The sequence below is a fragment of the Monodelphis domestica genome, chromosome 6 (assembly GCF_027887165.1).
Source record: "Monodelphis domestica isolate mMonDom1 chromosome 6, mMonDom1.pri, whole genome shotgun sequence".
In the NCBI taxonomy this organism is placed as follows: Eukaryota; Metazoa; Chordata; class Mammalia; order Didelphimorphia; family Didelphidae; genus Monodelphis; species Monodelphis domestica.
This window is the reverse complement of record NC_077232.1, coordinates 190,866,188-190,894,102: the sequence shown is the minus strand read 5'-3', so window position 1 is coordinate 190,894,102 and position 27,915 is coordinate 190,866,188. Positions and strand designations below refer to the sequence as shown.

Sequence of the window (27,915 nt, the reverse complement as noted above, 5' to 3'; positions counted from 1 at the left end):
GGAACCTAGAGATCACCTAGAACAGGGCTCAAAATCTAAGGTCCATATACTTCCCCTAATGGGGTGCCTGAACTTGATCTATAAACTTGAATGGGAAAAAAATTCCTCACCAATGCAAACTAAAATATAGCATTACTTTCAATTATTGAAAAATCTTATGCTGAAAAAGGCTTTGTGAACTTCATCAGCATGCCAAGGGGGTCTTTAGTAGAAAAAAAATGGCTAGGAATCCTTTATCTAGTACAACTTTTTTTTTTCAAATGAGGATTGTTTCATTCAGGCACTTTTCAATCAAATTTGCCTAGTAATATCTGTTTACTTATTTCCTGCCAGATCCTATTGCTGTATTTAGCACATGTCTTTTTCTGTGTCTCAATTGTATACTCCCTCTTTGTCTATTGAATTAGTTTTCTTCTCTCAGAGGTAGCTCCTCTGTGAAATCTCTTATTCCCTCCAGAGGAAAATATTCTTTTCTTTCTTGAATTTTCTTTGGACCCTTTCTCTGCATCTTTCCTTTAATACTTTCACTCCATCAAGTCACAGGTTAGAGTTCATCCAGCTCTCACTTGTGTCTCCAAGAAGCTATAGCATGTGTGTCTCAGGTAAAGCCATCTTGGGAGAGGGGGAAAACCAGGTAACTAACAGGACTGTCAATGACTTAGTGGGGATCTGTTCTAAGCATGCGAAGACATCCCCCAGTAGAATAGGCAAATGGACCAATTTGTTCCAATTCCACAAAAGTAACTGAAGCAGATATTGCACGTGTCAAGGTCACCCACTGCATCCCAAGTCAAAACCAGCGATCTGGACTTTGGTCTTGCCACTGGACTTTGATGATTCTAGAAAAGAGAGCAAGGCTGACAACTTTGTGTAACTCTACCTCCCTTAAGTCCAATTCACTTGAAAGTCAGGATATCATCCCTTGATATTATCGGTCCTCTTTGAAAAATGACAGATAAACAATTACTCCATACCCAATGGTATCATATTTGAGGTTGTCTTATATCACCATTCACTACATCATAAGCTCTTCGAGGGCAGAACCTGTATCAGTGTTAGATCTTAGTGTGAAATTGCCCTACGCCTGGCACATAATCGGTGTTCACTGAATATTTGTTCAACCCAGAGAGGTTTGAAAAGTTACAAGAATAATTAAATGTCACAGAGTGTAATAAGGGATTATTTGAATGGTAAATGATAACTAAAGATCAGGGCTATTAATCATCTTCCTTCCTCCCTTCCTCCCTTTACCCTCCCTGGTTCACCTCCCTCCTTGTTCCTCCTCTTCCCTTTCTGCCCCCCTTTCCAGTAGTTTCTTCTGTTGGTCTCTCTAAATCAACTCAGAATAAATATTATGATGTAACAATTAAATCACTCCTTTCTCTTCTTTAGGATTAAGTAAAGGGTTTATTGGGGAAGAAGAGAAAGATGAGGAAATGGAAGGAAAGAGGGTTTGGAGTTTCCCTAATACTAGAATAAGTCTTAGGTTGGAGGATGGCGGATTATAGTTCAATTTGGGAAAATGGGCTGACAAGTCTGGAAGTTCAGTCACTGCATCACAACAGAGCAAGTCAGAGAGAGCTGGACTTTGTCCTTCTCCTTTCTGTCTACAAAGCCAAGAGACCCTTCTCCTTTCTGTCTTCAAGGCTAAAGAGAGTCCTGACTTTTCTGTCTTCAAAGCCAAAGACTTCAGACTTCAGTTGGTCAGATCATCCCTCCAACAGTTTCTCCTGGTCACATTCCAAACAGAATGTTCTCGTTTGAATGACAGCTCAGCAGTCTCAGCTATTGCATCTCTGTTGCAGGCTTTTCCATTTTCTTATTTCCACACCATTACATAATTAAATAATTAAATGTCACATAGTTACGAAGAGGTAGGACTCAAATCTAGGTCTTCTGATGTGACTCCTAATATACTGCCTTTCCTACTAGCTCCTTCTCTTTCTCCCTCATTGTCTCTCTTTGTCTCTATCACTTTCATCCCAAAAGCATAGAGAAAGAGAAATATACATATCTATTTGAGAATTCTGGATGAAATGAATGAATGGGTAAACAAATATTTATTAAGCACTTACCTTGTTCCAATCATTGTATCAAATACTGGGAATACAAGTAGAAAAGTAAGACAATTTTTGGTCTCAAAGAACTCAAATTTTAACTGAGAGAGAAAACATATAAAATAAAGTTCTGATGTAAGGCAGATAGAAAGGTCTAGTGTGTGACAAGGAAATCACTTTAAAAGACTGATATATATTAATTTAAGGTCGCCAAGGAATTCAGCTATGTAATTCCTAAATGAAAACTCAAGTCAGCCGTCAGCCTTTTCCTAGAGTTTAATTACAAACAGGAGGAAGAAAGGAATTAGAGATAGAGAGAGAGAAAAGGGAGAGAAGGGAATAGGGCTTAAATACCCCTTCTGTTTAGGCTGGGCCAAAAGGCCCAAGCCCTTAGATAGCTGGGGCAAAGAAAAGAGATCAGTCCCTATTACTCATGTGACCAAAATGGAGAAACAGTCTCAGAGGCCCCCACCTTCAGCTTCCTTCAGAGCAAGCTTCTCAGAGCACACTCCAACCACTCAGACAAACTCCTCAACCACCACCTTGAGTCTTCAGACCCCTCTATCTTTAAGGAAACCATCCAAGTTCCCTCCCCTCAGTTCTCACATCTACCAATCACTGTCCATCAATTTCCCTGTGCCAATGGAGGCTCTAGCTTAACTCAGGACCGCCCAGAGGTCTCTGGCTTTGCACATGTCTGTTGAAGGTCATATTTTCAAATAATTAAATCTTTGATCCTTTGCTACAGCCCTTCCTAAATCCTGTTAACCTGAGTAGGGTAGAGATTGGAATAATTAAATTTTGATCTATGCTGCAGCCCTTCCTCAATCCTGTTAGGACTGAGTAGGGTGGAGATTGATTCCAAGTATCTCCATTGTATCAATTCTAAAATCAATCATGACTCAAAGAAATTCCTGTTCTATGCTTAAGCATAGGTCAAAGTCCTTTCCATTGCTCAGCAAAAGGTTTCTGTCCTAAAGTAATCTTAAGAAGGGAGGAGGAGGAACCTCCCATGCCAGTGGGATTCACATTCCAATAGACTATCAGTAAGAAATTTTCCAAGTATGAAATTTCCCAATGGTGAAATTTCCAACATTTATAAGTCTAAGGAATTTTAAGGTTTACAATTGGTACCTAAGGTTCAGGGGTAGGACCAATGACAAACATCCATGGGCCATAAATATCATAGATCAATAGCTGGAATGGCCCTCAGTGATCATCTAGTCTAACCCTCTCAATTTATTAATTCATAAATGAGAAAAGCTCATGTGGGTCAAGTGACTTGCTCAAGGCCATACAGGCAGGTAGGATTTGAACCTGTGCTGGTTCCATGCTGCCAATCCTCTCTAGGGTAAAAGTTTAAAACTTAAGGGAATGTTCCAGTGTTAATTTTACTATGTAAACAATTAAATGGCACTAGGCATTACCTGTTATTTATATACATAATTTATGTTAACTTTAAAGTGCTATATAAATTTTAGCTATTGTCATTAATATTTAAATACATACAGTATTATTTTTTGAAATCCTTATCTTTCTTAGAACCAATACTGTGTATTGGTTCCAAGGCAGAAGAAAGGTAAGGGCTAGGTAATGGGGGGAGAGAGGGTTAAGTGACTTGCCCAGAGTCACACAGCTAGGAAATATCTGAACTGGGCTTGACTCTCAATCCACTAAGCCACCCAGCTACCCCCTAAAATTATTTTTCCCTTCAACCATACCAATTTTCCAACTATTTACTCACTGGAAGTGTTCAATTGATAAAAATGATTTCTTTAGAATTTTACTGTAATTTATATATGAGCAAATGCCCTCGAAATACAAATAAACATAAGCAGAGGTAATTTTTAGTTTGAAATACAAATGTTCGTCCTATTATAGCTCTTATCTTTTTCTTTTAGGTAAAAAATACACTATGTCAATTATATTCTTTTTCAATATTATATTCTTATAATCGATTATATTTAGTCACTTATATTGTAGTTCTTCTAGTACTAAGTATGGGGGCAGCATAGTATAGTAGTAGAGTACTGTGCTGAGAATAAGACAGACCTGGGTTCGAATACTCCCTCCAGTATTTATTAGTAGTGTGATCATGGAGGAGTCATTTGGCATTTCTGATCCCCCATTTCCTCACTGTAACTGGTGAAAAGAAAGCTTGAAGTATCGCTGCCACTGAGATGTCCTGAGGAAGAAACAAGATGATTTATGTAAAGCACTTTGCAGAATCTAGAGTGCTGTATGTTCACCAGCTCTTTCATTAAGTCTGATTTTCATAGAAATCAATGGCAGCTCTGCATTTGCATGTGATCTCATTCACATCATAAAAAGAAGAAGAAAATTCGAAATCATAGGCCATTGTCCCAGGCTACGGCTTCTGTGAGCTCTTGTTCAATCTTTCATATTTCTGGAGCCACTCGAAGAACAAGCCTCCTTGGGCTCCAATCCTGGTGATTTACAATGTAATTACAACAAAAAAGTGAGCCTGCTGGGATGTTATTCTATCACCTCGTTTTTAATGACTTATTTCTAAATATGAGGCAGGAGCTGCGATCCCACAGATTTTGCCTAATTTGAAGACTTTAAACCTCGAATTCTCAAAGGCCCCCCAAACTCAAGAAATCCTCATTAACATGATGTTTACACTTTCCCAGTGCTAATGAGCAAGAAGAACTATTTCATAAGTTACTGTGCAGAACAGAGTGTGCAAAGCGCTGTATCCCCATTGTGTTTTTTTCTCACTGATCCTAAGCTGTTTCATTAACAATTTCAAAAGCCAGGCAGACTCCTAAAGAAAGAAGCATCCAAGCATTGTCAGATCAGTGTCTGGGATTAAATGATAGCCCTGGATGGAATCTCTGGGAAGCGGGAAATGTAGTTTCTTCCAGGAATGTGTGAATTCCTTTATAAAATATGGGCATCTAATTAGTGCTGGGGGCTCACCAGCACTGACTGAAGGAAGAGAACTAGACCCAGGAGAGAATGAATTCAAGAAAACTAAAGGAGCATTTCTGTGTCCCCTCTTAGCACCCCCCCCCCCCAGTGTCTCAGGAAGGCAGGCAGGCAGTCAGGTCAGTGGAAAACTCCATTAAATGATCATCACAAGAGATTTAGTTTCTTGTTCCTAGAGAAAGCTTGTCCAGTAACAAGCATGAGGAATTATGCCCATCATTCCATGAATTAGTGGCAGAGTTAGGACTAGAATTCAGGACTTTTTATACCTTGCACAATATTATGTTGCTTCTTCAAGTGTCTTCACATTTTTAGTTCAGTAAATGATGGAGGCCCTATTGCTATTTGACTAATTTTTACTACCCAACCCACTGGCAGCAGCATTTGTGATCTTGGAGAAGTCACTCAACATCTGTCAGTTCTTTATCTGTAAAATGTGGATAGTAATAGTACCACTTGCCAAAGCTGTTCTGAGGAGAACTGGAGGCATTTGGTTTGTTTGTTTGTTTTGTTTTGTTTTGTTTTTAACAGAAGACATTTGTAAAGTACTTAGTAGAGTGACTGACACACAGTGTGCATTTATTATTACATTCAGGGCAATGCATCATTTTTCTTTTCAAAAAAACACCACCACCTTCATCTTCTCTCGGGACCAGTTCCAAGGCAAAAGAGCAGTAAGAGCAATCGGGATTAAGTGACCTACCCTGGCTCATACAGCTAAGAAGTATCTGAGGTCAAATTTGAATCCAGGACCTCCCATCTCCAGGTCTGGCACTCTATCTCCTGAGCCACCTAGCTGCCCCTAATGCAATAATACATCCTTGTGCATATAATTTTTAATAAATTTAAGAAGTAAATACAAAGCTCAAAGAGAAAACAGATTCCCGTAACTCTTCCTGAGACTTAGTGAGTAGATGACAGAATCTATTTATGGTATGCTATGCATCTCCTACATCTGACAAAAATCATTCAGGCATTGCTAAGAATCACATTTTCCTCCCCGTTAGTAGGAAGTATCTCTTTCCAGTAAATCCTTTTTTTTTTTTCTCCCTGGAACAAAGAGAAGAATAATCCTTCAGTGTCAGGATTATTTAAGCTGTCAGTTAATAAAAAAGTATTTCAACCTTTCTCATCTAGCCATGTTATCCTCTAATTGTGCTCCCTACGGACAGAATCCAGACACTTTTTGGCTTGTATGACTGATCATACTTGACATTAAGGGAATAGATACTTACCATTTCTCGAAATCCACCTCTGTTTCCACCCCCAAAACACTTCACATTGGCTGAGCGAGCCAAGTGATTTTGAAAATCTTTTTAAATAGTTCAATGATTTTGAAAAAATTTTTCACCCCTGATTACTTCTCAATATCCACCTCTCCAAACAGTCTTCCCTTGTAACAAGAATACAGTTAAGGAAATCATGCCAACAAAGCAGCTTGTATCTGAGAGGATGTGAAGCATTCCCCAGCTGCAGATCCACCTGTAGAGGTGAGCAAGGTGTTTCATCATTGATCTGTGTGTTTTGTTTTGCACCTATAAGAGGTTTCTGATGTTCTCTGCTCAGCAACAATTGCTCAGGAAAGGTTATTGGCTCTAGCCGCTATTGTCTTGTTTGTTTTGAGATTACATCTCCCTATCTCACTGAGACTGGAAGTGCTTCAACCACTCACTGGCCTCACACCTGCTCTGATTGTCCATGAATCCTTAATCCACTTCATTTACAACTGGACCAGTCTCCTTAGGCAGCCTGGCAACCCCAACTCCCAGGGAGTTAGGGGAGGGAGGGAGGGAAGGAAGGAAGGAAGGAAGGAAGGAAGGAAGGAAGGAAGGAAGGAAGGAAGGAAGGAAGGAAGGAAGGAAGGAAGGAAGGAAGGAAGGAAGGAAGGAAGGAAGGAAGGAAGGAAGGAAAGAAGGAAGGAAGGAAGAAAGGAAGGAAGGAAAGAAGGAAAGAAGGAAGGGAGGAAGGGAGGGAGGAAATAGCATTTATTAAGATCTTTTGATGGGAGTAGTTCGTGAATAGAGTCAGGCCTGGAGATGGGAGGTCCTAAATCTGACCTCATACATTTCCTAGTTGTGTTATCCTGGACAAATCACTTAACGCCAATTGCCCAGCTCTTACTGATCTTCTGCCTGGGAACTGATTATTATTATCAATTTTAAAACAGAAGGTAAGGATTTTTCTTTTTAAAGATCTTAAGATGTGCCAATCAATTAGAAAAAAAATGAGACAAGCCCCTGCTCTCAAGAAGCTCACAGTCTAATTGGAAGAGACAAAACCTAAAAGACAATCCACACAACACAATGCTTCTCAGGAAATATGAAATGACCAGCAAGAAAGCTTCCAGTCAGTTGGATAGGTTTCTGGTGGCAAAGAATCAACAGACTCTGTAGTAGGTGGCTGCCACACCAAGCCCATACTCTGAATTCCCAGGCCTGGAATATTAATGGAAAGACATGAATAAGAATCACAGGACAGAGAAAGTATCTTCAGTGATGAAGTGAAACTCAAATGTGAACTTCCCTTCAGGGCCAGGCACAAGGATACTAAAGAGACTCATCATAAAAGTAAATATTTATTGAAATATATGAGGTAAAAAAAGGATTTCTAATTCTAAGGGATTCTAAATCCACCCAAATAAACTCCCTGGTTCCACAAGGAACTGTTTCTCCTGTGTTTCATAGGCTACACTAATCCTCCCTGATCTGACTAACCCAAATCTATATCTATTATCCTTATAATTCTTAAGTTCATCTTCAAATTATAAAATAGCAAAGGGTAGCTGGTTGAGTCTCAACAAGAACCAAGTTAGGACTCTGAGCCTTAACAGACTCAGAGTCCAAACCAAAAACCAGATTTTTCTTTGGTATTCTCAGAGTTAAATAAATCTATAAAAACACAATAGTCAATAATGTTTCCAAGTTGGGAAAGGAAAATACTAAACTCCTTCAGGTCTTTCCCTTAGACAGAAAGAGAGGCAAAGATGCTACCTCCTCCAGCCCTGAGAGAGAGTCTCAGAGAGTGTGTCTCTGCCAACTGCCAGAGAGAGTAATTGACACAGAAAAATGGTTATAACTGTCAACATCTGAAATCAACATGCTCTCTCACCTCTGCTTCAAACTCTAAATCTTTCTCAAGCCAGCCACTTTACTTCTTATCCCTAAACTAATGAAACAATACTTATTTCCTAATATCATCCTTTCAGTACCTGTGCTTTCTCTCTCTTCCCATTTCTTAACATTCTATATTCTGGCTTCCAGCTGCTCTCTCCAAATTGCTTCTGCCAACCAATGGCCTTTTCTCAGTCCTCCTTCTCCTTGACTTCTCTTTGGTCCTCTTGATCATGTTCTCCTCCATTATGCTCTCTCTATAGGTTTTTGAGACACTGCACTCTTCTGATTTTCCTCTGATCTACAGGACCACTTCTTTTCTATCTCCTTTGCTGGATTCTCTTCCAAATCATTTCCTCTAACCCTAGATGTTCCTCAGGGTTCTGTCCTGGCCACTCTTCTTTTTTGTTTAAATCCTTACCTTCTGTCTCAGAATCAATACTGGGTATTGGTTCCAAGGCAGAAGAGTGGTAAGGGCTAGGCAATGGGGGTTAAGTGACTTGCCCAGAGTCACACAGCTACCAAATGTCTGAGGCCAAATTTGAACCCAGGACCTCCTTTCTCTAGGCCTGGCTCTGAACCCACTGATGCCCCCCACTCTGGGCACTCTTCTTGAGAGCAGGTACTGCCTTTGCCTCCTTTCATATTCCTAGCACTTACTTAGCACAGTGTCTGGGAATAAGTAGATGCTTAATAAATTAAAAAAGTAGATAAATCAGCACCATTTCAGTTCTGTCATTTGCTATATGACACTCAGAAAATTGCTTAACTTCTTTATTTGGTTCTTTATCTATCAAAAGGATATAACAATGCTTACTCTACCTACGTTGTAGAATACTTGTAGGAATCTCACGAGGGCTTTGAAAATTAAGTACTTTGTAAGGTATTATTCTTGTTATATTTTTTATTGAGTGTTTGCTAAACTCCTGATTGATCCTGCAATTTGAATCATAAAGCTGGAAAAGAATTAAAGACCATTTGATAGAATCCTTTCATTTTACAAGGAAGGAAATTTTGCCTTATAGGATACAAATCACCAAGGCATTTGTCATTCTTGAGTTTTTTATTTAAACCCTTATCTTCCATCTTAGAATCAATACTAAGTATTGGTTCCAACACAGAAGAGTGGTAATGGTTAGCAATTGGGGTTCATTGATTTACCCAGGCTTATATAGCTAGGAATTCTCTGAGGTCACATCTGAATCCAGAACCTCTCATCACCAGACCTGGCACTCTATCCACTGAGTCACCTAGCTGCCACTTGCTCTCTCTTTCTCCATCTTTATCTTAAATGAATATATATTTGTAAAGAGGGATATAAAAATTAAAGTGTTGCCCTTTAAAGCATTTACATTCAAAACACATTCCTGGGCTTTTCTTCTTGATCTGCTTATGTTTCTGCTCTACTTAAAAGAATGAGATTTTACCTATATTGATTTCTTGTGGGCATTATTTCTCATTTCCCACTTTCACTGTCCATGCCCCACATTTACTAGCCTCCATCAATTCTTGGCAGCATGATATGGTAGAACAAGCATTTGGAGTCAGTTTAAATCTCACCTTTGAAGCTTATTCTCTACATGAGTGAGTACAAATCACTTAAATCTCTCTGTGACTCAGTCTCTTTCTCTGTAAAATGAGAAAACTCACACCACCTATGTACTTTAGAAATCTCAAATAAAGGTGAGGCACCTTTTATCACTAAACATAACTTCCACCATTCCTCTTTGTATTTCAGATCCTTTGGCTCTTTTTTGTCTAGTCTGTAAGATTTTTTGCTCTCCTATTCTTCCTGGACCTAACCCCCAGCTAGCCCCATTCTTATCCCTCTTTTTGTAAACTGCACCCCACCCTCCCTTTGCATAGGTTTAGATATAATAATTCAACACTGACTTGGATGGAGCAATTTTTAAGAAGTTCCTCCAACACATTCATCTGTAATAGTGAAAAGTTGGTTTCACTGTAAAGGTCATCATTCATATATCTCTTCATATATATAGTACCCAAAGGAGGCTATTTGGCTGTAACTGTTGATTGGACTATTATGCTAATTCTCCAGGGCAGATATTCCACAGCAGCTTTACATTCTCTTTTGTCACTTTTTTGGAGGAAACAGTCAAGAATAAAAAGTATTTAAATCCTTTTCCAATTAGATCACAGGTTCTTAACTTCTTCTGGGTCATGGACACTTGAAAGTCTGGTGAAGCCTATGGAACCCTTCTCAGAATAAGGAGGGTTTTTAAAAATCATAATGGAAGGAAATACATTTCAGTTGAAAATTGGTGAAAATAAAGATGCATTTTTCCACCCACATTCACCGATCCCTCTAAACTGGATCCACAGAACCACGGGGTCTATCAATCCCAGGTTCAGAATACCTGAACTAAATAATCCTAAAGGCATAACCTAAAGTACCTTAACAAGACTTCATGGAGTCTTCTTAATTGTACTATATAAGTTTGTTGTAATTCTTTTAAAAATTAATTTTTCCTACCTGGATTATTTCCCTGTCTAAATTAAATTTCCTTATTTTATTGCCAATCTACATTAAAATCACAAGTCTAGTTACTCTTTTTTAAAAATGTTTAAGATTGCTTATCTTTGATATCTTAGAATCTTATACTTTTGATCAGTATTTTCCTTTCTGGCTTCCTTTCATAAGAACCCCTTTCTTCCACAGCTTCAGAGGCATTGATCCTATTGATTCCTTATCTTATACACTGTAAAATTCCATCCATGGTGCATGCAAAGATATTTCTGGACAACATGAGACTTTTTTAACCCTTACCTTCTGTCTTAGAATCAATACTAAATATTAGTTTCAAGGCAGAAGAATGGTAAGGGATAGGCAATTGGGATAAAAGACTTGCCCAAGGTCACACAACTAGGAAATATTTGAGATCACATTTGAACCCAGGACCTCCTTAGTAAGTGTATAACTCTGAATATGTATAGATAAACTCCATTCTCTTCCTTTTAAAATTATTCTTTTTCTGAATAATACAAAATAACACAAAAAGAAATATTTTATTAATACGTTTCTCAGTTCAATAATTTTTTGTTGTCAAAAGAGTCCAATATTAAGTAGATGAAATAAATACACACAAACTATAATTGTACCATCACATTGTAGCTGTTTGAAAAATATATGGGTATCTCCTTCAGGAATGGCTTTCCTGGGAAGAATTAAATTACATATTATTTACACATTATGTCTAACCAACAATTGACCTAAGTAACATCCTAAGAAATGGACATAGTATTTCAGAGACAAAATTGATGTAGGCAGAAAATTCAATATAACACATAACTAAAATTTTTAATTATATAATACTGTAGCAATATACATAATACACCAATTCATTTTCTTTCTAATCTCACTTCTTGTAGTACTTTCCTTCTCTCATTACTTCACAGAATTTTGGTCTGATTCAGAAGCAATCTTTTATTTCTAAGCCCCACCCCCATATTTAAATAATGCATACTTAGTAAGAGGATTCATGACTGGAAGGGACATTAGAATTGGTTGCATACTGCACCCCCATTTCACAGATGGGAACAATAAGCCTGTGAAAAGTTGAATGTCTTTCCCAAAGTCACCCAAATATAGAGGCAGAGCTGGGATCAGAATATAGTCAGCCTGACTTTGAATCCATCCTACTTTACACATAATATTGCCCAGCATAAAAAATTGGATTTCTCCAATTCATAATGCTCATGTTTGCTTATGAGACCAAACATCAGCAATATCCAATTAATTGTTTTTTAATGTGGTAGTTATTTCTAGATGGCACTTACACTTCACCACAAACACAATTTGATGGTATTGAAACTTCTTTATGTTTTCAAAAGACTAAGTATACTTAAATATAGTTAGGTAATTGTGTTGAGAGTCATAAAAATACTGCTTCTCTGAGGCAGGAGAAATAGCCCCTCCAAAGAACCTTTCAATGGGGAGAAAGAAAAGAGTCCCTAAAACTCATCATTATGGGGCTTGTCTTATGGCAATGAACTAAGTCCCTCTTCCTACAGCATTTTCATACACCAAGGATTCCCCATTGGAAAGCATCTTTCCAACCCTCAGCCCTTTCAGAATTGTGAAATATCAAGATCTTCCCTTGGCTGAAGCTAATGTCCCCTGTAATTCTCAGATATCAAGGACTTACATTGACTGGAATCATATCCACAAACCTACCTTGAAATTCAGACATGTTAACCCTTATTGGAAAAGGAACAGGGTAATTAATATCTTTTCAAATAAATAAACATTATATTAATGAAATTTTTCAAAACAAAGTCATAAGATTATAGCGAATTCCTACTATAGATTTATACAATAAGAATATTACATATCTATTTCTACATTCTCAACAACAACACTATTTTTGAGGGAAAAAACAATGAACAATCACAGTGAAATTGATTGAAAGAGTATATGTATGGGATGGAAAGAATCCAACTGCTTTATACCCAGTGGGTTCCACTTGGAAGTAATTGTGTTGTTTTCTTTATTCTAAATGAACCCATAAAGGGAAGAGATGGGGAGGGGATATGGAAGAAAATCACAGTACAAGATGCAGTCTGTAAATTGTGTTTGATACTTGAGCTGCAACATCTTAGTAATGGTTACAAGAAGTGCTGAGGGTTACTATGGACAGTTGAATGAATGTCTAGTTTTTTTCATATTCCACCTACACTTCATTTGTAAACCTGAGTGTTTATGTCAAAATGGTGAGCCCAGGCCTAAACTGGGATGAGTGAAACAAACCATAAATGTTTAAAAAGTCAAAACAATTAGCAGTGTTTCAAAATGATCAAATCATATCCTGTTTTACCTATCTGTATTATCTAGATAAAAAGCAGAAATTATGCTCAACCAGAAAGTTAATGGGAGTTTACATTACTACGTTCTGCTGGAAAGTTCTATCTTGGACCCTCTTAGGTCAAGATATGCTTACCAAATATGAATTTTATTTTAAGAAAGGTTTTCCCATTGCGTCATGCATTTTCTCTTCCAAATGTCAAAGTGTTAATACTGAAGACTTCATTTTATTTCCTAGTCTTCTAAAGAATAATGTTCATCAGCCTATCTGAAAGAATCCCTCTAGTAGCAGTTTTTAGGAACAGAGATGAGAAATACATAAAAAAACACATCCAAGAACATCATGCTGTTTCCTGGAGAAAACTGTGTTGCTGAGTAATTTGTGAGAAGAGGTACATGTTTTGAGACACATTGACATCCCTAGTCATAGCTTTAAAATGTTGGGAGCTTTCAGGTAAATTTATTTATCTTCTTTCTTCACTGAAATGTTGATCATGCCATCTCTTCCTGTAGACTTTACATGCAAAATTCTACTTTCTTGGAAAGAAATCATGTGAACCTTTTCTGTTTATGCTCGTAATTCAGCCCAGAATCCACTGAAAACAATCTCCTTTTGGTATGTTTCAGTTTGCACAGTTGCACATAGATATTGGCAGTCAGCTCTCCAAGGAATCGCCAGCAGAAATATTGACTCAAGAGCTGGTTTACTTCCTTGGAATGGGTTGAAAGAAGATATGCCTAAGGACTTCTCTGAAAGTCACTTGATGCCTCTAGTTGGAATCCATCATCCAACTTTTCAGAAATGAAGCTCCTTAGACATTGGTGGCCTCAGTGAAAGAGTCATTGGCACAAGTGTTCTTTTTTACTTCAAGGTCCTTCTTGGCTTTGAATGTCACTGACACCTCTGAGTGGATGGAGTCCAGCCTCTGCTCACAATGGAAGGCAGAGAGGAAGGCTTTTCTATAGTTGCTATTCATCCAGCCATAAAGAAAGGGATTGGCAAAGGTAGAGCACATGGCAATGATGTGAAATATTGTGAAAATAAGCTTGTATTCCCTCAAGTCCAGGACCTGGTTGTCAATGTCAATGGCAAGCTGGAAGGCATGGAGAGGCAGCCAGCTGACTGCAAACACTACCACTACACACACTAGCATCTTGGTGGTCTTATGCCGACGCTGATGGTAGTGGTCGTTGGCCACCCCAGGGCTGATGTGATTCTTCAGCTTACTCCAGATTTGTATGTAAGCAAATGATATGATGCCCAATGGCAGAACATATAAGATCAGCAAGGAAGACAGACTATAAATGGTACCATACATGCTCTTTTCCTCACCTGGCCACTTTTCAGTACAGACCACAATCTCAAAGTCTGGTATGATCTCAATCAGAGAATATTCCCGGAAGATAGCCAGGGGACTAGCCAGCAAGGCGCTAATTCCCCAGGCCAGTCCAATGATCAGAAAACTGATCCTTTTGGAAATCTTACTCTCCAGATGGTAAACAATACAACGGTGTCGATCTAGGGCAATCACGGTTAGGGTGATTGTGGACACTTGCACTGCCAAGCCCTGGGCATAGGGCACCAGGTGGCATAGGACAGGACCCATTTTCCACTCCCCCATCAAGGTGTAAGTAAGGGTGAAGGGGAGGCACAGTGTGTTTACTAGAAGATCAGCAACAGCAAGATTGGCAATGAAGAAGTTGGTGACAGTACGCATACTCTTGAACTTGATCACCACATGGATCACCAAGGAATTGCCAATCACTCCCAGCAAGATGATGGTGCAATAGGCCAAGATGAGGACAACCTGAACTTCAATCAGCTTGGTGCTATCAGTAAGACCTGGTTTAGGGTCAGGGGCTAGCTGACCTCTTGGGGTAGTTTGTACTGTCTCATACCATTCAACCTCTGTTTCCTCCGTTGTCTGATTCTCTTCAGTCTGTGCTCCAGTTGGCCCCATGTTTAGCACAATTGCCCTGGGCCTGGAACTAGCTAAAGGGTCATTCAAATGGAAAAATTAGTAAAGAATAAAACAAAGAGAAATCACTCATCCTAGAGGTTTAATTTTGGACTCTTGGCCAAATAACCAGAACCAACATGCAAATTCCTTGTGACATGAAATATGGATAAAATAGGATCAAATTAGGAGATAATTCTTTGTTGTAAGGATTTGCTTAATATTCTGATTTTCTATGTGCCCCTAATCAACTACATGCAGTGACAATATTCCCAAAGGGAAGATCTGAAATATATTCCTTTTTAAGAAAAATAATAAAACTATTTTAGAATGGGATATATCCCTAATATAGTGTGTGTATATATATATATATATGTTTATGTATGATAGAGTCTTTTAATAATAAGGTTTTGCATTTCTAGTGTCTAACTCCAAGAAAAATCATCAGTTAGTAACACCTTAGCTCTATTGTTTAGTTTTCTGGATTTATGAACAATACTTCAAAACTGAAATGTGATTTTTAGCTGTTTAATAGGTGCATCCCATTTGGGAATTTGGTTTTGGGTGAGTGTGCTGTAACAACAAAGATCAACATGGAAGTGTGCTTTGTGTGACAATAATAATGAAGAAAATGGTATATCCCAGGGGGAAATAGTAAACAAAGGTACATTCAACTTCCAATTATCTACTTTTTTTTTATTATCCAGACTAAATTTTCTGTGTTGTGTCTATTCAAACTACCACCCAAAATACTGCGAGTGGTGTGAGTTCAAGGTATACTTATCACACTCTAGCAGAAATACAGTTAGGAAAGGTCAATCCACTGAAACACATGAGATTTAAAGTTTTAATGTGCCTAGTCCTACCCCCTCCATTTATAGATGGTACCTAGATACATGAAATAGCTTGCCAAAAGGCACAAAAGAAGAGCTTGGTAATAATAATCCAAAATCAATATAAATAATTCATGCATTATTAAAAATATTTTCCATTGGATCAGGTAATTGAGAACTGACTACATAACTAAATAACATTCCTATAGAGAGCTACTGGATTTGAAGTCAGAAGACTGACTTCCATTTACTCCTAGTCAGAGTAAGTCATTTTATCTCTCTTTGTCCTAATTGGTCAGCAAAAAGAGAGGTCTGTACTAGATGATTTAATCTTCTCTCCCCCCCCCCAAATCCTACAATCTTGTCTCCTAGGAAAAACTAAAAGGCATGTTGACCAACTTTTTGTCAGTATTATTACCAAGAAACGATGCCAATTTCTAATCTCAATACCCTCCAGGTAATTATCTCAGGATTATTTCTAGAATTCATGCTAAATGATCTTTGAACCTTTCCCCCTCCTACCATTTGGGAAACAGAGTAAGGGAAGAGGGGGACCCAAATGTGTAGATGCTTGTTTGGAGATAGTGGAAGGGAAAGAAAAACATGCAACAAATGTTCCAGGAATGTTTCTTCTCTGTGGGGTTAAGCTTCATATCCCCCTGACCAAATGAGGTAATGTACGTTACTTGACAGCTTTCAAAGAATTACCAGAGAGACGTCTGAACCATACATTATTAATATTCCTACCTCATTCCAAATACTATCTTCTCTAGAAATTGACAAAAAAATTAGGTCCTTCTTTTAAATAGCTTCAAAGCTTCCAGCTTAAGGTTGATTTTGTTTCTACAACTGCTCCCGTGCTTTTTAGCCTCTGTGTGGACAATGTACGAATTTATCCTTGTAACTAGCTCTCTCTAGTTTGGGAAATCCTTCCCTTCCCTCTATAGCTCCCTCTTGCCGCGCTTTTGAGAGAAAGGTAAGAAGCCCAAACAAGCTGTGATTCTGGGAACAGGGTTCCCTCTCCATTTGTAATAAATAAGAGGAATGAAAGAGGTTTAGGAGACCAGAGGAAGGAGGTCTTGGGGGATGGGATAAGGGTGGAAGGAATAAAGGGAAAATGACATTTAGATTCTCAGATGAGAGTATAACAATGGTCCGTAAGGGAGCCCACCTGAGGCCAAATAAGTAACCCTACGAAGCTCCATTCCCCTTTCCTCCAAGACCTGGTTGTGATCCTTTCGGCTACCCATTGTCATAGCAGGTGGGACAGATGAGGCTTACCTAGTCCTCAGGTCCTTCTCTCTTTTCCTTGCGCTTGGCCTCAGCTGCTGGCAGACCCAGAGCAGCCAAGCTCCCCTAAGGGACTCCTGAATATCCCAGAGGGCGCAGTCCCATTCAGTTCATCCAGTCCAGCCCAGTGCCCCGGGGCCAGTGTGGGAAGAAATTCCCAGAGTTGAATCTGAGCTCACTCTCCCAGCCCCTTCTATGCTCCTCGATCTCCTCCACTCCCTCCTCCGCAGCCCGGGCGCAGCAGGAACCAAAGGAGGGCGGCTCCCCACCGAGCTGTGGTGCCAGTGCTTTCTGCCACCGGGTCCAGCCGCTGTAGAGAAAGTCAGCAAGTCTGAATGGAGAGATGGGAGGGGACGGGAAAAAGAGCCCTGGAGGGAAACAGGTGCGGGAGAGAAAGCCACAGCTCTCAGGGTGCCGAACAGGGGAAAGAGGGTAGGCAGCAAGGTCCCCCAGCAGGAAGAGAGGAGGAGAGAGGGACAGCTACTTCCCCTAAGGCGCCCTGGAAATCCCTGGCCATTCCATGCATAGATCTTACTGTCCCGCAGCCATCCCCATCCCTCACTCTCGATCTGAACCTTTCCCCACCCCATCCCAGTCTCCACCTTCCCTTCAAGGACATTCATATTATTCCTTCAGCCCCCTCCCCTTTCTCCTTCTTGGGGAACTGTACAGTCCCCCTCTTCCTCTCACTCCCCAGGAACCCTAAGTCTTTCAGTGCTTAGGGACAGGGACCTAGGGGAGGAGGCAATCAATCCTGGGGCTGAGACGTCTTTTTAAGGGGAGAGAAGATCCCAAGGGTATCCCGAAGAGTAAAAAGACCCTTACCCTGAGAAAGAGCCCTGTTCGGTTCTGAAACAACCCCTAGGTCTGGGAGAGCAAGCCTGTGCACTAAGCAGGGTATGTACAATTACGAGAGGCGTAGGGCGGAGAGAGCTTGAACACCCGCGCCTATTCTTCTCCACCTCTTTGCCCCACCACTAAGCTGGTAACGTTTAAATTGGGAAAGCGCAGAGGAGAGGTAGGAACTTTCAAAAGTAGGAGTGGGAAAGAGAGGTAGAATTAGACATAGAAGAGCTACTGAAATAAACATCTGGATTAGCCTGGGAAAGAGTAATTTCTCCCTTCCCACCCTTGCCCTCTCCAGCGCGTGCACGCACACACACACACACACACACACACACACACTGTTTTAGACGCTGGCACTAGAGCAGAATAAAAGACATTCACAGCTAATCGCTCAATGGGTATTTAAAAGTGTTCTGCACTAATACAGAGACAGCACAACAGTCTGTGCCAGAGTAGTCTTAGATAGCTGTCTGAGTAAGGCTGAGTGTCTTGCCCACAGTTACATAAGTAGTAAATGTCAAAAGCTAGGTTTAATTTATTGTCTTTATGACTTGTTGGCTGGTCTGACAAAATCCAAGGCACAAATCAGATGATGGAAGAATCTGTATCACCCTGCAAGAGTGCTCTGCTCTTTGCCATTACCAGATGTTGTACAGACATAGGACAAGTACTATACATTAGGTTTGGGCTTTCTGATGGTTACTCTTCTAAAAATAATGATGTTTTTCTTCCTCTTGTCTGCTCTGTGGTTGTTCTCTCCTAGAAAAGGCTGAGAAGGTTTAGATCTATGCATTGGAGATATTCAGAACTACTCCACTCCAAGAAGCAAGACATGATGCTGCCCCTTAGTGCTTCATCCCTCAGAATAAGAGACATGACTGGTATCTGTAGACCTCATGTCTCCTTTTGCTATATTTTCCTTTTATTGTGAATCAAGATAAGTCATTTTATTGCTCCATTTTAGTTGGGGAGAGCAATATCTGTGCCCTAATATCATCTGGTGAGTGTTATGAGAATGATTTAGGTTATGCTTACAATAATGTTTATTCAGTTTCTTTAAGATAAGCAAAGGTACACTGAATTCCCTCTCCTAAATACCAACCGAAAACTCATTTGGAAAATGTGGTATGTCAGACCCCAACCAGCCTATTGGTCTCAATTGAAAATCTAGACTTATAGAAATGGGAGATATTTTTGCCAAATGTAAATGAACTCTTCACATCTTCATTGAGCTTTGAAATGCATATATAGTTATAAGCATGCAGAAAGACATTTTATATTTTCCAGTTATTTAGAAAGAAAAGACTAGAAATATCTAAGGTGTGTTATAGGGTTCACATTTTTAAAATATCTTCAGAGTGACACAATTTTACAAATTCTAAATATTTTCCAAGTGCATTTAAGTTAGCATGGCTGATCTCTTCTCTAAGATATTTGGATCAGTAAACAGAATACATAAGGCGTAGCATGTCAGATTTTTTTTTTAAATAAAGGAAAGAATGTATCTAAATGCATGTTAACCTTTGAAGTAGTTACTGTGAGAAGTGTGAATGGATTCCAATGATGTTGTTCAATGTCATTTGGGGAACAGGTTGGTTGGTTGGTTGGATGCCAAAATGACATCGCTGATGTTGCTTCATTTCTCTTCCAGAATCATATAAATCTAATGAAAAGACAAGATAACTGTTAATGGCTTGGGATACAGTGGCTTCTTTGATGTCTAACCAAGTTCTAAGCACTCCACAGCACCCAATTCCCCAGCCTGCATGGTTGTTGGATCAAACTGATCTCATTTGACCTTTCCCTAAAGGAAGTCTTAGCATGCCTAGGCTAGACAGCTGCCCAGCTCCTCAGTGGGTTTGAGGACTGTTGGTTTCTCTCAACCTGGTTTAGCTTACCTGCCAAGATGGTTTACTGGGATGTGATACTGATGCCCATATGGTTTCTTGGAGCCATAGGTGGGAGCTGGACAGCAGGTGGACAACAAAAGTGGAAAGTAGCTCTTAAAGGGCTCAGTAAGCCCTCATACCAGAGCTACTAATCTTCTCTGAACACCCTATATATTCTTGGGGATGTGTATGCTACACTGGAATAGATTCAGAGCCAAAGGACCTAAATTCAAACCTTCCCTTTGTTAAATACCACTCTATGACTTATCACCTAACAGTAGGGAATCATTTAACCTCCCACCTCAATTTCCTCATCTGTAAAATATGGACCAGTGATTAGCTCATTAAAGAACCCCTTTTTTGCATCAATATACAAGGGATTAAATAGCATTAAAAATAAATAAAATGGACTTGATGTTTATACGGTGCTTCAAAGTTCACAAAGTGCTTCACATCCATTATTTCCTTTGAGCCTCACAACAACCCTGGAAGTTAGTTCTAAAGATATTATATGACACTTTTACAGATAAGGAACCTGAAATACAGAGAGCTCCAGTGATTTGCCCATTATCACATGGCTATTGTCAGAGAAGGGAGTTGCTTTATAAGTAATTAATGTATTTATTGGCATATAAGGCTTATAAAGGCTTCTATTAAAATGTAATTTCAAATATACAATCTTTTGTTGCAATCACTTATTTTTACATGATTTGTCATTGAGCTCACAAGATTTTAATAAATATTCTTGAATTTTCTGCCATGAAACTATGTTTTTTTAATCACATTGACTATTAGCTGTATCTTCATATAACTTCATTTTTTCTAGCTTTATCTTCATTATAATCCATAGGCTGTCTTTTTTTGAGTGTATTATTTTCAATTTTCCACTAACAAGCATTTTTCTCTCCCTCCCACTATCCACCTTCAAGTCTTATCCAGTCTCTACATGAAGTCTTCCACACCTAATGATGGAGAACAGACTTTCACATGGTAGCCCTCACTTTCAGATAGTTCTAGTTGTAGGAAGCATTTAATTTTAGAAAATTGAAATCTTGTTCCCTGTAACTTCCACCTATACATTCTAATATCATTTTCTAGGACCAAGCAAACATATTCTCAAAGAAGATGTGTGTGTGTGTGGGTGTGTGGGTGTGTGTGGGTGTGTGTGTGTGTGCAGTAGATTTACAATCTGGTGAAGTCTATGATCCTCTTCTCAGAATAATGTTTTTAAATATCTAAAATAAATTATATAAGGCTCTCAAAGGAAACCAAATATGTTGAAATAGTTATACAAATATATTTTTTAAAAATCATAGACCCCTTTAAATCTATATATGGACTAATAGGGGTCTCCATGGATCTCAAGAACACCTTTTATAATCTCTCTTTTATATGAAAATCCTTCAAATGCTTTAGATAGCTATCATGTTCCTTTGGAATATTTTCTTTTTAATCTCTTTTTATTTACAGTCTCTTTCGTTCATCCTTATATGTACTGTTTAATTTCCCTCATCTCAATTCCAACTTCTTGTCTTCCTCTGTACATTCTCATTTCTAAAATATGGCACCTAGATCTCAAAACTCCAGGTGACCAGAGAACTATGATAATGTATGTAATCTCTCTCATTCTTAACTATGCTTCAATTAACACAGGTTAAACTCATATGATTGGTTGAAATGCTCACAAATAGAATTCTGTGGGATTCTAATGTTTTGGGATTTTCCTTAAATATCTCTTTTGAGGGCAAAGAAGGAACCATAAAAATTCTTGGTAATACCAGCTCATAAGCTTGAAGGACTGGGGTAGGAGAGAGAAGACAGTGGAAATGAAGGATGGCATGACATTTTTATGTAAGGCACTGTGTGCTGGAAAGCTTGGCAGACTGAGCAAGCAGACCTGTCTAAGGACTTTTAGATTACTTATTCACCATACCTTTATGTGGACAGACCTTCCCTTGTAGCTCATTCCTTTATGGGGTTATGTCTTTCCTTTTCTTCATGTGGGGGTATAGTTTTCCTTTCAAACTCCAACATGCAGAATATGATGGTTTCCAGGGGAGCTTGTGATCTTTAACAAGGGGAATCTTGCCAGGAATGCAAGATATTATACTAATATCCCCACCCTCTCTTTGCTAAATAGCTCTAAATTGTTTCCAAGATCCTAAGTTCCATTGTGACCAAATATTTCATCTTTAAAAGAAGGAGCATTCATCTTTCTACTTATAAGAATTAATTAAAATATATACATAGATTAGCATTTCTGTTGACCAACAGGGTTTTACAGTAGGGAAACAATATAAAATAACAAACAACAAACAATCTTAAATACTCAGCTAACTCAAAAAAAAAAAAACCAACAAAACTGTCTACTAGAAGATGGAAAGACATACACAAAATAGGTTCTCACCCCCTGATAGGTTTTATATGATCTCTTTGCTACTACTTTTCATTTCACCTTGTAAAGGTCACTCTTCTTATGATGGTCTCTTTGTCCTTTATACCATTTGCCTGCCTTCCTTCTTCTCTGCTCACTCAGCTTCTGAAGTTCTCTTCCTACAAGGCCCCTTTTCAAAAATGGGTGGCAAATTTGGGAGTCTGCCAATCTTGTAGTAGTTTGTTCCCCAAGTATCTCTGTCCCAAAGACAAGTCCCATTCTTTTAAAAAAAGTCCTGTAAGGGAATATTCTATAACACTTTTCAAGAACCTTCAACAATATCTAATGGGTCTTTGAGAAGAACCAGATTGAACTTTTTAGAGCTATATATTAATTTAATATTCATTCTAAACACTCAACTAGATTCTATATATGAAAAGGTCAAGAAATTATCAGACTAATTCTTGGATTCATAGATATATAAATCTTGGTAGGAAAGTACTCTAAGTTAAGTGAAACAATTCTGCTTGTCCTATGATTGAGCACCAATGGAAACAAAGTCCCCCTCCCTCATTCTACAGGGTACTTCATATAATTCTTTCAAAATGGAAAAGAACTGTAGTGGGAAGATGATCAAGTTCCCCTAATCAATTGATTCTCCCAAATCTCCTGATGACATTATAGAGGGTGGACCTTTGTCAGAAAGGGTTAGTGGAGCTAGGTATGTTTTGGTTCTTTGCTGAGCAATAAAAACCCTCTCTGGGATGACATAGTCACCCCTGTTTGATTTCTCTGAGTACACATGATCAAGAATTTATTAGAAATTGATTTTACTCTGTGGACTCTGAGAGTAAGAAGAAACAACTGTACTTTTTTTCTGTACTACTATCCCATTACCATGTTTTCCCTCTCCTCTCCCCACCAGGAATAATGGTGACTACCAAGCACATGTTAGCAAGAATTTGCTTGGCTAGGTGAGCCTGTGTCCCTGATAGATTTCTTCCTCTTTTTTTCTGTGAGCACACACTAAGTACTATCAAGTCTGGGAGATAGGTATTTCCAGCTTTGATAACTGCCTTATGTACTTAAATCCTTGAGTTGGGTAGTTATTCATTAATTTCTATAAAGGCACATTTCTCAGAAGAGTAAAGTTCCACTACTAGGAAGAGGATGCTGTAACAGAATGAAAGAAAAACTGAACCAGATCATGGCTGGAAAGGAGTCTTGGACCTTGGGAGTAGCTCAGTAGAACAGTTGAAGGTAAGTGAGATACCTGCCCTGTAGTACTACAAAGAGAACTTTATCTTTTGGGGAAGTATAATAATAGGAATCACACACACACATACACACATATATACATACATATATATGTATATATATATATATATGCATGTATCTATTGTCTCCCTAATTAAAAGGGAAACTGTGGATTGGTAAAAAAAATAGGAATGAAATGACTGAGTTCTGGTGTCTGTGAGTTAACATATTTTGAATCTTAAATACTTGGATCTTACTCTTTGATTCTTAAATCTTCTGTGGAGAAGGACATAAATCACTCTTTTAAACCTTATATCTCTATTGTACATTGAATCCTGTTCTAGAAAAAAGATCCTAGACATGAAAATAGCTAAGCTTGTTTTTTTGAAATTTTGCCAGAGGATGTGTGTGTGTGTTTGTGTAAGTGTGTGAGAGAGAGAAACAGAGAGACGGACAAAGAGAAAGACAGAGAGAGAGAGAGAGAGAGAGAGAGAGAGAGAGAGAGAGAGAGAGAGAGAGAGAGAGAGAGAGAGAGAGAGAGAGAGATGGTAGAGAATAGACAGAGATAGAAAGTTACAGAGAGATAAACTTGATTCTTCTACTGAGATCTCAGGTTCCCGTATATGAATATATGAATCTAGAATCCTTAGTTGGAGAGAGACAAGGGGTTGGGTCACAGTGAAAATAGTCATCTTCAAGGCAAGGTAATGCAAACTTAGTTTTTTTTAACCTAAATCTGATGTAGCCTTGGTTGTTCATATAGTATGATCCAAATCCTTAATATCTGTTATGGAACTTAAAGGGATTTCCCAAAGTCAGACATATTAGTAATAAATAAAGCATTCATTTTTTTATTAAAGTCTACATGAAATAAGGTTCAAGGATGAAGGCAAAACATAGGTATGGAGGGGAGGAATAGAGTAACAACAAGGGAAAGATAGAGTCATAGTGACTGGAGGACTACTCTGCTTAGAGTGGTCATCCAGGGACCAGAAAGGGTAACCTGTGGATCAAGGAATGAGGAAGAGTGGAGGTTCCATCTTTTGGAGAGACCAGCATCAGACCAGCACAAACAACTCCACTAACCTCTCCCCAGATGACATTTAGTTCAAGATGCCTGGGTTACCTTCATAGCAGGATATTCACAAGGTCTTTGAAGGTCATGAGTTTATGGGGAGAGAAAGAGATTCTCACTTAGACGTAGTTGGTTGGACGGGTACAATGAAGAATGCTTGTTGTGGAGTTAGAAGACCTGTGTTCACAAGACTATGAGTCTCTGGAGTCATAGATTTTGCTTCTTGTTTTCTATGTGTACATCACTTAAATTCTTTGAACCTTAGTTTCCTCACATGTAAAATAAACAAGGTGGACTAGATCATAGTTTAGGACCTAGGTTTTTAATATAGGATCCCAAACAAAGTAAGGTCACAGATATATGTCTGATGTCACAAAAAGGCAGATGCTAGGTCTTGACAGAGACCCAATTCAGTTAACCCACAGGTATTTATGAAAGAATTATTATGTACAAGTTATAATAAATAAGGAATATAAGCATAGTATATGGAAATTTCTAGGAAATAGTCCCCAAAAGATGTGAATCAAAAAAAGGTGCATGTCTAAGGTAGAGATAACTGCAGCAAGTCAACTTTATGGGCTCTCAAAGAGGCCCAGAGGCTCACAGTTTTGGGGGACTCATGAGAAACTAGGCACCTAAATTAAGTCATTAGATAAGAAGTAACTACTACATACCAGTTCACACAGCTAACAAAGAAGATAAAGGGAAAAATCCTGTTTAAAGTATATTAAGAAGTCAGGTGCATCATTCAGGAAAAAAAATTATTCATCAAAATGAATTAGCACCCAATTCTAAGTTAGATGTAAAAATCTTGCTTTTGCAAAGCTCTTAAAAATGACTGTTTTGTAAGAAAAAAATTTTTTTGCTTACAATTCAGAGAAATTAGGATAGATTGTAAGTAAGGTACATGACGTGCTAACATGTTTCTCTTTCTATGATAATCTAAATGGAAATTAAGATGGGTAAGAACACTAAATCTAAAGGGGTATTTAGATGCAAATGATTCATAATCCAAATTTTATCTAAGAACAAAAGACTAGGCTCTTTGAGAAAAAATACAAAATTTAATCACTATAAATTTTCACTTGATTCTCTGAAAACTTGTACTGAAGACCAGAGGCTCAAAAGGAAACATAAACCCTCTTGCAAATATAAATGTTATTTAATAAATATTTACATTCACCTCCTACAAGGGAGTAATTTGCTATATATTTCTTGGATCAAACTAAAGAAAAAACATTTAAAAACATGTTCTATCTGGAAGATTTAAAACAAATTTATAGAGCATACTTAAACTGAATTCCTTTTGATGTCTACTGAGAGATGGGAAGACAAAGACTTGGATATGATTTTCAAAATACATTTCAAAGGCTATGAAAAAGACTCACAGTCAGCCAAATTGTCAGAACAAAATGGAATTAATGCAAAATGGGCTCGATTCCTATCTTATGTCTTTATTATAGTTGTTAAAATGTATTACCAGATTTTCTTATTCACAGATCAGAGAGTAGATTCAATATATACCTAGGGGAAGAAAAAGTTCCCTGGCTATACAGAATGTTGGGAATGAGCATGGAATTAGAAGCGACCTCAGAGACCATCTAGTGAAAACTCTTTATCTTACAAATGGGTAGGCTGAGTCCTAGGAAGTTAAGTGACTTACTGAGGTCACACAGGTAAGGCTAGGAGGTAGGCTGTGAAACCAGAACTCTCAGACCTCAAAATGAGGTTTTTTTTTAAACGCTTACCTTCTGTCTTGGAGTCAATACTGTGTATTGGTTCCAAGGCAGAAGAGTAGTAAGGGCTAGGCAATGGGGGTTAAGTGACTTGCCCAGGGTCACACAGCTGGGAAGTGTCTGAAGCCAGATTTGAAACTAAGACCTCCTATCTCTACACCTGGCTCTCAATCCACTGAGCCACCCAGCTGCCCCTAAAATGAGTATTCTTTTGCCTGGACCACACTTCCTCCAGATGCCCCTACTGATATGTCATTGGAATATGACTACAAAATGCTTCCACATGAAATATGTCCTATCACAATAAACCCTAGGAGTTAGTATGACTAAAAGCCTTGGGACCCATTGAGTTCACAGCTCAGTTCCTAGCAAAAGTAAGATCCATCTCTGATATATCCAAGGGGGATTTTCTTTCACTGAAAGCATACCACTATTCTTCTTACTCCCCAGCAAAAGTCTAAGAACATTTTGAGATTGTGTCTGTCTCTCACACTGTTTCTTTAATATTCCCTCTCTCTAAGAATTCTCCTTGTTTTCCTTTCTCAGTTCCAAACTAACAATGGTATAGGTGTAATTTAGCAGGACTTCAATGGATTAGTGCTTAGAGTTCTGGGCTCAGAGTCAGAAATACCTGGATGTAAATCCAGTCCCACCTTTCACACTTAAAAGTTGCCAAACCTTGTTAGGCAAGTCTCTTAACCTCAATGTACTTCAAGTAACTCCTTAGAATTTGGTGGACTCAATATGGCCTCAGAGGCAGAGAATTTGGGTACAAATCACACCTTTCATGTTTATTACTTGTTTTTTGGGTAAGTCACTTAGCCTCAGTTTCTTTCTAGGTGGTCTTTGAGACCCCTTCCAGCTGCAGACCTGGGACCCTATGGACCTAAGACATGGACATTGCAATCTGCTTGTGGAGGGAGATTCCAGTTTGGATTCTTCCACATTAAGGAAATCATAGGTCCTTTTTTTTTTTTAAAGTAACTCTTACCTTCTGTCTTAATGTCAATTCTAACACAGAAGAGCAGCAAGAGCTTGGCAGTTGTGGTTAACTGATGTGGCCAGGGTCACACAGCTAGGAAGTACTTACCTGAGGCCATATTTGAACCCAAGTCCTCTCCACTCTAGGTCTGGTGCTCTATCTGCTCTGCTACATAGCTGCCCCTAATCATAGGTTTTTCATGTATTTATATATGAATATTTGACAGCACTATCTAGAAGAAGGAGCTCTGGCCTCATTTGGTTTTGCAGGTAGCTACAATTGGTTTGAGCAACATTTTTAGATCAGTGAGAAGCTTCAGTTAAATAACGAAATTGGCAATACAATCATCCCTCGCTATATCAGGATTCATTTATCCCAGCTTCACTGTATCCAGATTTGGTTTTATTCACAGATGGTTCTTCATATTTGTATAATGGAATTAGATGTACAGGTGTTGCAGGTTTTAAAAAATATATATTTCTAATTCTGATGGAATGAAAGGCAACCAACCACAGTGCTGTGTTCTGTATCCTGGGTGCTGATTGGCTCAGTGACAGAAGGTTATTAAGTGTGAAAAAGCTTTATAGGAGAGTGGAAAACGTTTATAAAGTCCTTATATATATATATATATATATATATATATATGTGTGTGTGTGTGTGTGTGTGTGTGTGTGTAATAAAATAAATATAACACTATTACTTTGCAGATTTTTACCTATCCTGGGGGTCTCTGG

The 27,915-nt window shown here is 38.5% G+C and overlaps 1 protein-coding gene across 1 annotated transcript; it reads right to left on the bottom strand.

Annotated features, from left to right (window-relative positions):
• Positions 1 to 11,127: 11,127 nt before the first annotated feature.
• Positions 11,128 to 18,120, bottom strand: NPY2R (neuropeptide Y receptor Y2). The gene is made up of 3 exons (XM_056802790.1): positions 17,848 to 18,120; positions 17,014 to 17,332; positions 11,128 to 14,934 (listed from the first exon to the last, which is right to left on the bottom strand). Exon 3 carries the CDS (start codon positions 14,900 to 14,902, stop codon positions 13,754 to 13,756), a length of 1,149 nt encoding a protein of 382 aa, XP_056658768.1. The 5' UTR covers positions 14,903 to 14,934; positions 17,014 to 17,332; positions 17,848 to 18,120; the 3' UTR covers positions 11,128 to 13,753.
• Positions 18,121 to 27,915: the final 9,795 nt, after the last annotated feature.

Excerpts from the sequence above, each read along its gene's own strand:
- NPY2R (XM_056802790.1), bottom strand. The coding sequence starts at position 14,902 with ATGGGGCCAACTGGAGCACAGACTGAAGAGAATCAGACAACGGAGGAA.